Source organism: Pyrus communis, chromosome 3, assembly GCF_041283825.1.
Source record: "Pyrus communis isolate YQ-2024b chromosome 3, ASM4128382v1, whole genome shotgun sequence".
In the NCBI taxonomy this organism is placed as follows: domain Eukaryota; kingdom Viridiplantae; phylum Streptophyta; class Magnoliopsida; order Rosales; family Rosaceae; genus Pyrus; species Pyrus communis.
Genome location: NC_142567.1, coordinates 25,393,350 through 25,404,898, shown reverse-complemented (window position 1 = coordinate 25,404,898; position 11,549 = coordinate 25,393,350). Strand labels below are relative to the sequence as shown.

The 11,549-nt window shown below is 37.8% G+C and overlaps 2 protein-coding genes across 3 annotated transcripts; both read right to left on the bottom strand.

The window, feature by feature from the left end:
- On the bottom strand, window positions 1-3,518 carry LOC137715576 (phosphatidylinositol:ceramide inositolphosphotransferase 3). Its single transcript, XM_068454919.2, has 11 exons — window positions 3,161-3,518; window positions 2,964-3,053; window positions 2,332-2,418; window positions 2,170-2,238; window positions 1,893-1,973; window positions 1,321-1,392; window positions 1,149-1,209; window positions 951-1,053; window positions 728-823; window positions 598-644; window positions 1-341 (listed from the first exon to the last, which is right to left on the bottom strand). Exons 1-11 carry the CDS (start codon window positions 3,191-3,193, stop codon window positions 220-222), a joined length of 861 nt encoding a protein of 286 aa, XP_068311020.1. The 5' UTR covers window positions 3,194-3,518; the 3' UTR covers window positions 1-219.
- Window positions 3,519-5,303: 1,785 nt separating this feature from the next.
- LOC137715784 (uncharacterized) lies at window positions 5,304-10,388 on the bottom strand. 2 transcript variants are annotated; one of them, XM_068455131.2, is made up of 3 exons: window positions 9,990-10,388; window positions 6,060-8,673; window positions 5,304-5,962 (listed from the first exon to the last, which is right to left on the bottom strand). In XM_068455131.2, exons 2-3 carry the CDS (start codon window positions 8,556-8,558, stop codon window positions 5,666-5,668), a joined length of 2,796 nt encoding a protein of 931 aa, XP_068311232.2. In that variant the 5' UTR covers window positions 8,559-8,673; window positions 9,990-10,388; the 3' UTR covers window positions 5,304-5,665. The 2 variants fall into 2 exon arrangements, with proteins under 2 accessions (XP_068311232.2, XP_088547596.1); XM_088691470.1 differs by having other exon boundaries at window positions 9,961-10,257.
- Window positions 10,389-11,549: the final 1,161 nt, after the last annotated feature.

Here is an 11,549-nt window from a genome sequence, read left to right as displayed (position 1 = left end):
TGTGAAAACCTAAAACATTCCATTCCCATTTCCAGCAATCATACAAATCAGGTTTACCCGCCTCGCTAAACCGACGGAGATTGCATTGTGCTGCTCATCTATGTACCATATACTAACTACGTTCCTATCTCGAAACTTTCTGAACTATCTATCATACTATGTTTCAAGGAAATGTCAAACAGAACGGGAATATAAGAAATATTTACTGATTTTCCGGACTCAAGTGGTAATGTTGGCAGAATTTCCGTTACGGAATTTGTCAAGCTCTTCTCTGTTCTTGCTATCCTTCTCTCTGGTGTTCATTGGTAGCAGTGGTTGAGATGTAGATCGATCAGGCAGTTCTGCGGAGGATTAGAATTGAGTCAGCAGATACACAGCCTTGGGTATTCTAAAGAGTTGCTTACTAAAAGTTCTGCTTTGTTCTAAATATATACCAAAAAAAAAAAAAAAAAAAAAATCCCTTTCTTTCGGTCAATAACTATACAAAACTGATTCAACTATAGACATCATAATGATGTAACTGAAAGATGGAATCAAGAACAAACTTTCGCCCAGTTTTAAGAGGAGATAAGATTATAGGAATTGCATTTTGCTAACCTGGCAATTTTTGGTCTATAAAGAACACTACCAAATTCACGGTATACCTGCAGGGCAACAAAAGACTTACACTCAGACCAGTATATTATAAGATATTCGAGTAGAAAGAGCATAACAGAATCCGTGTTACCAGGCAACAACAACGTCCACTGTGTAATGTTTGCGAGAAGCTAGAATCAGGAGGCTCTGAACCACAGCAACTGACCAAGCAAGCTGCTTAAAGCACCTGTAATGAAAAGCAACAGTAGTGTCAACAAATTAAGAATACCAGTTTATCCATAGAACACGCACCCACACCCCAACAATGACAAAAGAAAGTATATACAATCCTCCTATCAATATAGATTAGTTACCTCCTTGTTCCATATTTCTGATATGTGCGCACAAATACTAAGGTAAAAATCATGTGTGATGAAAAAATCAAATCACCACAACCATACACAATGCCTTGGGGAACTGCACATTCATGTACATCATATTAGCATGAAGGCCATTACACTTAATGAAGTTACTGAAGAATTAAACCTACAAGATGAATAACTCAAACCCACAGTTGATCAAGAGCACTTCAAGTGCACTCTCTGGAGGGGGCAGCCTGGCAAGATTAGAGCCCTGAAAGAGACAGTTGTACCTGATTGTAAAACATCGTTTAATTACAACAATTTAATGATTCAAGATTACATCCAGCTAATAGCCACAACTTGCAGTCTTCTATAAGTTTACCTCACGACAATGGTAGCTTGGACCAGGAAGTAGAGTGGAGTAGAAGGTGATGATCCGGAGCATTTGACACACCTAAACAAAATGCAAAATATAGGCAAAGATAGTAAAATACTGGCTGAAAATATAGCAGGACAACATAAGATACTGTTAAGTCCATTGATCCATACAATGGAAATTAAGAAAATTCACAGAAGTCGTGCATTCTTTATTCATAAATTGAAGAGTTTCTGAGTGCAATTCCCATTCAGGTGCTTCAGAAAATGCTCCAAGCTCAAGGATTAGTATCATATAAGCAGGTCACATAATCTGGGAACCATGAGCAGATTTGGAGCCTTTAATCCGTGCAGTTACTATAGAATATTCACCAAATTGCCATAGACATGAATGTTTATTGCTTATTAGAAGATACGAAACACTTAAAAGCTTCCACCTAAAACAAGGACATATGTAGCCATGATGAATGACTTCCATAAGAAAGATCAATATGGATGATGTTATAGGACATGTAGATATACCAGCGTACAAAAACGGAAAGAAAAAAAAAAATTATTGAAAAATAAAGCTGTACTTACGGCTAAATACACAAATACTCTGCACCATATCAGGACTGTATATATCTTTTTCAACTGGAAAACAAAAGGGTGAAATGTCCACTGCACAGAGTAGACACAGTATTAGTGCAATCAACAACTAAAAACTTTGGATTAAGGTACTATCAAACTTCTACAGGCAATAAGGAGCAAAGTTAAAGAAATAGAGAGCTGCATGAACAACTAGCATTTCAAAAACAAGAGACAAGTCCAGGATAAATCTAAATTAACTTCTAATATTATCTACCAGAAAGCTTACCAAGATAAAGGAAAAGAAGATGACAGCGAAGAGAGTCTCACTTAGATAATTTTTGGCTTGACCAAGTTCCTAAGATAACACCAAGCAACAGTAAAGAATGATAAGATAGATGTTTTATTAAACATTAAACCCTCCCAATAAAATCACTAAAAGTATACCCACCGGGAGTAGAAAGAACCCAGCATCTTGAAGGGTTGGTCCTGGCCGATGTAAATAATGGACTCCATGAGCAGCTACTCCATGAAGATACTGTTAACACAAACATAACTACTAGATAAACTTCTGAACAAGCACCAATTCTCATAAGATATCTTAGCAAATAACACAAAGACCCCACCCAGTGAAAGAAAACTCCACTGAATAGGGAGAATAATTTCGGCCAAAGCATAATTTACTGTCCAACACATAAGGGTCTCAACTTCATATCACCGAAACAGCTACAATTCTTCCGCAGGTTACACACTTCAGCGCAACAAATAATATGAACTAAATCGACACCAATAAATCCATCCCCGGTTCAGAATCATTAATTATGGATTGAAGCGAACCTCAAAGTCCACTCCTTTGGGATTCAAATTTAAACACTAAATTTGAACCATAACTACTACAACTAATGGTAGTTCACAAAACTATCGTAAACACCATTACCATGATCATGTCTTTTCCTATGATTCGATTATAATCGCGTACTAAAATTGTAAGTTCACAAGGTAATGAACATCTATACAAACTAGATGCTACAAAAACAAACACTTCATGTACAAAATGAATGAAAATTGAAACCGAAGGAAAACCTGAAAAATGAGACCAGCAAGGACAAACTTCCAATTTCCGGCGAGAAGCGAAAGCTCAGTTGAAGTCTCTGCGCATACTTTCCTCCATAGCTGCACAATCCAAGCATCAATTCATCAATTAACGCTGAAATTACAAATAAAAATTGAAAATTTGAAGTGCAAGAACAGTGGCGGCCATGATTGTAAATTGCAGCAACCTTAGGAGCCTCGCGAGCAAAGATAAACGGCATTTTGGGAGGATGTGAGGTTAGAGCTCGTCATGAATCAGCATTAACAACTCCAAATTAACCGCTATAAATTCGATTTCTAATCGTCCGACGCGATAACAATAAATTCAAAAGAAGAGGATCATTTGAGAAAATTGGATTGAATTTTGGAAATTTGAAAATTTGGGGATTGGGATTTTGACTAATTCAAAAAAGGAGATAAAATTCTCTCCGAGTATTTTGTGTCTCGGTCTCCTCAGCCTCGGCGGTGGCAGTTGAGAAGAAGGTTTTAGAGTGGTTGGGGGAGAGATAATTAAACAGATAATTATAAGTAATTATAAATTTATTTATTTATTTATTGGAAAAACAACTTGATATGGAACTCCAAAAAATTTCTATATTTAAAAAGAAAAGAAAAAAATATTTTTTCGAGGAGTGCACAATTAAAAAAACTCTTTTTTATTTTTTGGTTAAATATCAAAGTACGGTTAGCAGTCTGTGTAACGTACAAAAACATATATCTTTGCTCAACCCTCCTCATTAGATTAGTTTGATTTGATTAGTTTAAGACACGAGTCTCGAAATTTAAACTAATCTAACAATATCAATGGGATAAGCATTACTCTCACTTAAGGGAGCAAAAATGCACTCTGTGAGTAAATGAATTGTCCACTTTAAATCATGTTATTACAGATGTGAGTTAGATTAGTTACATAATGTAAATTGTCAATCTACACCTAAACCTATCATACTAAGTGATGTATTAATCAACAAGATGAAAGATTCGAACTAATAACATCTTCCACATTGAAATTCTATTTTGGCCATCACAGTGCTTTGATTGTGTGCAAGTAGTTAGTTACACACAAACACTTTAAAAAAGGGTTAATATCGGTGCTTAAAGTAATAGTGTTGGTGCTTGGAAGTGATTCGATTTTTCTCGGTAAAGAAGTGGTAGTGTTATGTTGAACTCTAATAGAGAAAATATAGTTCAATCGATCAAGCGTATTTTTTTCTTCATCTGAGATTTCAAATTTGTTTTTCTCTTTTTTAATATTGCTTGTAAATTGAAAAAATAAAGGTCAAATTATAAAATTAGACACTAATCCACTTTCTCAGTCATACGTCCTCATTTTTGCTTTTGGCTTTCCTCGTAAGTTTGGAACAATACTTGACTACTTAAAGACGAGTTAGAATTTCTACTCAAAACTCTTAGTGTTTTAATCACAGAGCTTTGTACTTATGATCAGAACCGTTCATACTATGAATCACCCTGTAAATATCATCTCTGCAAAAAATAAATTAAAAATAAGGTCGTTTAGTCAATCTATTGTAGCAAATACATAGACGGTTCGTAATGTTTTTACCAATACCATTCATTTGTTTTTAAACAGTTTGATGGCTAAATATCCTTAGTTTTAATTGATTTTTTGCAGAGACGATCATTATAGGATGATTTATAATATGAACGGTTTTGATTATAAAAACGAAGTTCTATAAATTGACAACAAATAATTTTAAGAAATTTTGAGTAGGAGTTCCTACTCATCTTTGAGTAGCTAAGTATTGTGCCTAATTTTGTACTGCATTCAAAAAGAAGCCAAACCAGTTTTCCTTATCCGTGCAGCAAAGAAAGCCAGTTTCATACAACAATGCATATCCACCTGTTAAATTCCCTTTCGACCACTATTGAGCGTATATCCACCCGTTAAATTCCCTTTCAACTATTTAGCGCATATCCACCTGGTAAATGCATGTCGTACATACATTTGTATTGCCGTTGCTTCACAGCCAAGATTTTTTGCAGGGCCCCTAGATCATTGCCTTGCAATTATGTAAGATACCTAGACACTCTGTATCATCTACGTTTGTATTACAGAGAGCGCGTGCGTGTGCATGTGCGTGTGCGCGTGTGCGTGTGAGAGAGTTCCCGTTGATGCACATAAATCAGTTGAATCAGGCATGGAAAACAATGCAGACGGAATATGCATACCAAATAAGTAAAACAAGGCAACCCCAAGCCAACGAAGCCCCTGTTTTACAAGGATCGGAAGAACGTTTATCGTAATCAATCTTACTTTTACTTTATAATAAACTTTTCCACACCTGACGTTGGAAAATAGCCTGCAAGCTGCAACAATATTTGGCCTCATATTTCAAGAGGGGTTTGCACCCCCATACTACAGGAATTGGATTATTACTCACCAAAATATTCCCATCAGAAAATGTTGAGCTTATTGAAATTCAAATGAAAAAAAAATACTATTCACTCACGATTTAAATGGATTAAACACTTTAAACTCACAATACATATGAATTACTTCATATATTGCTGCTGACATCTACAGTAATCTGCGGATTCCCGACGCCTGTTATCTTCGCGGGGTTATGAATCTAAAACCCAATACGAGTCAAGGCACCTACCGCAGATTTTGTACAATATCAACCCGGGCAACTGAAGATGTACAGTAACTTCAAGAGGCAATCATGGTAAAACTAGACCCTCCCGACTGGAGAAAGTGGGGGATATGAGGAATATCTTGCAGGAACTTCCCCTTCAGTTCGATCTGGAAGACTTAATCCATCATTTTGCATTAACATAGTTTCCCCGAAAGTTTGTTCTTGTAACGAGTTCCTTGACACAGAGAACTCACACAGATTCCGACTATCTAATACTGCTATACATATGGAGAATGCTTGTAAGATTGAGAGTGAAGGATTGAACTCAACTGAATAGATCCCATCTTTGAATGGGGCCAAACTGAAGGCAGGCTGGTTTTCTTGTAATCCTCCCTGTGCATACAAAATAAAGCAAAAGGCCCAATTAGCCGGGAATTTTCAGAAAAATATGGTGGAAAAAGATCACCGAGGTTAAAGAAAAACAACATACCTCAGAATAAAGCTCAAACCGATCTGTGAAGTGGCGAACTTTATGTGAGGTCAATTTCTCGCTGACTTGATCCTTATTGTCAAATATCCTTAGTTTGCAACCCAAATCCCAACCTCCACAGTCACATGATCCGCCTGAACTCCAACGTTTAATCAGTGACGACGGTCCTCCGTTGCTTGGTAGACTATGGGTACCAGTAGGAAGTATCACTGTTGTGCTAATAAGGCCTTGGGTACCAACAAAAGGCTTACCGTCTACAGCTTCCCCGGAATAAGAATGGCGTCTTACCCTAGACAAACACTCATCTGAACCAATCACAGGAAAGATACTACAGTTATCCCTATCATGCCAAACTCTGGTAGACTGCTGATTGGTCATTTTTGGGATTTTGAAAACAGCGGCGGCAAGCTCATCATTTGGCTGGAAGTCTGAGGTTTGACAATCTGCCTGTCTCAGGTTTACAGAGAATAAAACAAACTCTCTAACGCTAAAGTCTTCCAGTCTGACCAAATTGGGAAACTGAGAATCAGCAACCTTCATTTGAGCCACAACATTATGGACATAGTCATGACTCTTGCTTTTGCTGCCTTGATGCATCCAAGTTCCAGTCTTTTTCTTGACTTCCTGGATGCTGAAGAATGTGTAGATGCAGCTGCAGTCATCATTTTTGGAGGTATTTAACTTCTTCACTGTGGCTGCAAGAATGTCAATGTCATTGTCAACCGCAAATGTGAAAAGGGGCAGGCCATTCTTAACTGCAACTCGTAGAAGAGCTTGAACTGCTGTGGATCCACTTCTCTTGACCATAGCTGACTTGTTGACATTAATTGTTCTGCAACCAGTCATACCTAGTTTTACCTTCCCTGGCAGCTCAGACAAAGAATCCACTTCCCCCACAGATGACTTGCGTAGCTTATTTTTTGATATGGAACCTGTCTCTGATGGCTCCACTAAGGGATGGCAGCTAGCCACCTTTGGTTTCAGCAGTGGATCCAGGAACCTTCTCAGAGGGCTCGACTTGGCTCTGCCAGTGGAATTGGACTTATCATCGTCCGAAGCATCCATAAAAGTGGAAGTCACAGTGTTCGTGGAACCAGGTTTGGCTGAAAAAGTTGTTGAACTCAGCTTCTGTACATCTGAACAGTCCTTAGAACTGGAAATCTTACCGATCTTACCCATGCCAATGCTAAATCGGCGAAAAGGTGAAGTGCTCCTTACTTTTTCAGCAGTTGCTTTGCTTGGTTTCAGATCTTTTCCTTTATAAGGCTCACTTACAGTTGAAGATGCGGAGGCTACAGCTGCTTTCCTCTCTTCTACTTTTATGCCTCTTGATGGGCTTGTTCCTGTTTTAGCTGACTGTGTTACTGAGCAAGGTACATTAGATTGTAATCTGATACTCGTAGCATCTACAGAGCCAAGCTGTTTTACCCGAGACTGTTTACTTTCAACTTCAGAAGGGTAAGGGCAGGAGTGTGGCATATCAGTTCTGAGCTCTGCATGGCATGCCTCCTTGGGTCTATATGAAAATCTTCCCCAGGTTGCTTTTGCTGCTCTTTGATGAAGCAGTTTCATTGAATCAGATGGATTGGAAACACCAGAATCTTTGTTTTCAGGACAATCTCTAGGCAAAAGCAGAACAACTTTCTGGCATCCTTCAGGGATATCTCGTTCAGAATTTTCTGAATAAGGTTTACGTAAGTTCTCTGATTTCTTCATTAATTCACCGTGAGCTGCAATTTCATGTGGGCCACTCTGCAAAACTCCGTTTTCTGGCTCACTCTTTGGGTCTGAATCTTTTCTCATGTACTGTTCCACCTTGATGTCTTGGCGGTTTTTGCATAAAGATTTATCTGTTCCAATGGACTTTTCCAGCCCATTCAAGGTGCTACTCCCATCAACTTTAAGATCTTGAAACTTTTCGACCCTTTCTCTAAAACAGTTGACAACTTCAGAATGGCCTTCTAATGGAGATTTCATGAAATGAGATTCCAGTGAAGGACGACGCACCTTCGGTCGAGCAGGAGAACAACTGTGGCCTCGGCTAGAAGGGGTTGATGATTCATCTGTCGAAAAACATGAGGTTGTATTACTACTTGACGGTGAATACCAGCTACTTCTGTATGCCATCTGTTTATGGCTATGCTGCCATTTTTCTAGGCGCCCCCAGTCTAGGACACCGACATTTAAAACTTTCTCCTGAAGGTTTTTTCCCCTCTCAAGATAACTTGGCAACTTTGACATGTACTTAACAAGCTCATCTTCTTCCTTTTTCTTTTTATCAATTTGCTGCTTTTGGTGGTACCCAACAGAATCACGTCGAATATCATTTATATTCTTTGTAATCTCATGATGGAGATCAGCATAGGACAAACTAGACTTTCTTGATTTGGACTTGTTTTCTTGGTTTAAGCTTGCAGTTGTTGGACATGATACGCTTCCAGACGTTCCCACAGATTGTTGATCATTGGAAGTCCTTCTGGGTTCTAAATAGCCTTCCATGTTGCTATCTGCAATGTCCTGCTTTATCAAACTTGAAAAATCTTACTACAAGGAAGCCCCATATGCATCTTATTCAGCTACACAGTTGCACCAAACCACAAAGATGCTGGCCAATCTGCGGATAAAAACAATGATAAAGTTGAATACAGCGGCCCTACAAATTTTAATACTAAAACAAGGTTATTCCATATATTACTAGCAAACAACAGATAGACGTGCTAAGCACTGTTCTTTCCTCGCTAACTATATTGGTTAATGGACAAATGAAACTTACCTGTTACACTAATCAAGAAGCAAAATAACATAGTCAGAGCCTTTTAAACAAGAAATACACCAAGTTGAGGTCTCCCTAGTAAAGCAACCCGAAAAATGGTGGAAGCGCTCCTCCATAACTTCTCCCAACATTTAAGAACATGACACACATTCTAATTGCAGTATTTACAATAACAACAGCAGAACTCAGGAATCTATCACATCCTCTTTTCCAGGAAACTCCGAAGAAAAAATAGCGAAAGCACAATACAACATGTATCTAGATCTTGATTTCACTCTCATGACTCGTTGGCTCGGCATACACGGTGTGGTAAACAAGATAAGCTCTCACACATTCAGATATTACAATCACAGGAAAAATAGCACAAATGTACTCGTCTACTCTGCTCAATTAAAACTATCAATAATCTCACTTTCCAATTAGCTACACATATGGCCTTAAATCCTAATTCCCAAACATAAAATTCCAAAAAATTGTCGTCCACAAAACACAATTGCAGAACAAGAGAGTTGAATAGCGTGAAACTGAAATCTCAAATGCAACAAGACAATTGGGGAGCTGTACATTGACAAACAGGGAAAGCAGAGAAGCAAATTCAAAACCAAGAACTTTGGTGGTCCATGGAAATTTGAAACCCCAATCTCAAAAATCAAAGATAAGGTAAAAACGCCCTGTCGTCGTCGACGGTGTCGTCGTCGACGGTGTCACCGTCGCCGCTAAGCCTAACGGAAACGACAAAGCTCGCCAGCTATTCCACAATCAGAACCAGAACGCTCTGCCCCGTTTGACAATGAGAAGGAAACCACAGGAAATATTTTTCTCACTTTCTCAGCTGCCAAACAGTAAGTGAATATCTCAACCCCCTAGGCTTATCTCAACCCCCTTGGCAGTTAAAACGAAATCACAGCGAAAACAAAATAACATAAATAAAATAAAGGAAATCTTTTTCTCTTCACTTTCTCAGCGGCCAACAGAAAATTGAAAGTCTTTCAACCGAAAAATTCCGAACGGAAGAAAACGGAAACTAGAAAACAAACCGGCACAAAAATCCGGGAAACAGCAAGCAAGAAAAAATTGCATTTTCTCGGGAAACAAACAGAATAAAAAGTCTCGTAATTTCTGACTCACACGAGTGGCATCGTATGCATAGTACTCACCGGAGTAAATCTTTGGTTTGTGCAAAGGCAATCACCGCCTTTAACGGAGACCACGACGGGCTCGAGGGCGGAGCAAAATGTGTCGGTGGCTCATTGGTCTGTGCGAGCAGAAAGGTGAAAAAGCAGGGAGATCAAACGCGCAGAGGAATCATTAGGTCAGCCTCGGAATCCGAGATGCTTGCGTCTTTCTCTTCCCCTAACGCATATCAGAAGAGAGGAGAGAGAGAAAGAGAGCTGCGAGTTAGAGTGAGAGTGTGTGGTGGTGTTTTCTGGCTTACTTGATTTGTATTGTACCCGGAAGCAATCGTTGTCATCGGACGGCTGAGAGGAAGACCGGATGATCGACCGGTCACATCAGATAGGCATCTAGGAGAGAGAGACAATATGTTCATGGGCCCCGCTTTTGAAAGGGCATTATTTTATTTATATCTAATATTTTTTCGTCGTTTAATACTACAATCTAACGATGTTCTACTTTACTTATAAGTGAAAAAGTTTAAATTCGATTTTTACTTTAGACGAAGTTGGACCACATTATAGATTTTTCAATGTGCAGGAACATGACTTAATACACAAAAGTATAATAATACAATTGATTAGAAACTTAAAAAAATTCAACTAATAGTGTCATCACAAAGGTGTATCAAGTTGGGTTAGTGACACAATGAAATTTTTTTCCAATGAACATAGCAATTGGCAAATATATGTCATTGGGTACTTAATGACATTTATCCCTAAATAAATATGATGAAGTAAATAAGAAAAGGAAAATAATCCAACTTAGTTTAATTTTGATGAATATACTATCGATACAGTTACACATCGACCAAAAAGATATACCAAAAGATAAAAGAGAGGATATGCTTTGAAGAAGTGCCTAGCAAACTAAAGTGATCGCTTTCAACTAAAAAGGGGATCAGGGAGAGGCTGAGCAGTAGAAGAAAAAGAAATCAAAAGGTAAAAAGTTCTACCTGTAAACTCCTGTTTATATTTTACGAGTATACTCGTTTATTTGTTCAAGTAGTTTTTCATAATTGTAATTATGAATTTTGAATAAGCAAGTAACCGTAATTACTCGTACCCGTGAATATATTGTGCTCATATCTAAGAGTAGTAGAAGAAAAGAAAGTAAAAGGAAAAGGAGAATGCTAGGAAAATCAAATTTCTAAACCAAATTTGCAAATCAAATGATGTATTATTAATAAAAAATAAGCACGTTAAATAACACTTAAGTAACGATCTAATCATAAACAATCAAATCATTTCATTTATAAAATTTTATTTAAAATTCTTGTCTCTAACATTACGCAAAGATAAAAAACAAAAGGCAAAAGGTAAAAGGTGAAGGGTAAAAGGCAAGGAAATATATCATTTTCGGATTTTTTTTACCAAAGTCATCCAGATCTTTGAAATTTTAGCCAACGGTCAAAAATTATCATAGCTTTTAAGAGGTTAAAACAAATGAGTCGTTTGATAAAATTTTAAAAGTTCTGATCACTTGATTCAATGATCTTGGTGAAAAAGATCTGGAGATGATCTTTTTCCAAAAGGCAAAAGGTG

Bases quoted from the DNA above. Each gene is read 5' to 3' on its own strand.
- LOC137715784 (XM_068455131.2), bottom strand. From the start codon at position 8,558: ATGGAAGGCTATTTAGAACCCAGAAGGACTTCCAATGATCAACAATCT. The intron at 5,963-6,059 runs GTATGTTGTTTT...TTGTATGCACAG, and splicing joins GGTTTGAGCTTTATTCTGAG to GGAGGATTACAAGAAAACCA.
- LOC137715576 (XM_068454919.2), bottom strand. From the start codon at position 3,193: ATGCCGTTTATCTTTGCTCGCGAGGCTCCTAAG. The intron at 3,054-3,160 runs GTTGCTGCAATT...TGGATTGTGCAG, and splicing joins TTGCTCGCGAGGCTCCTAAG to CTATGGAGGAAAGTATGCGC. The intron at 824-950 runs GTAACTAATCTA...TTTTCATTACAG, and splicing joins CAGAAATATGGAACAAGGAG to GTGCTTTAAGCAGCTTGCTT.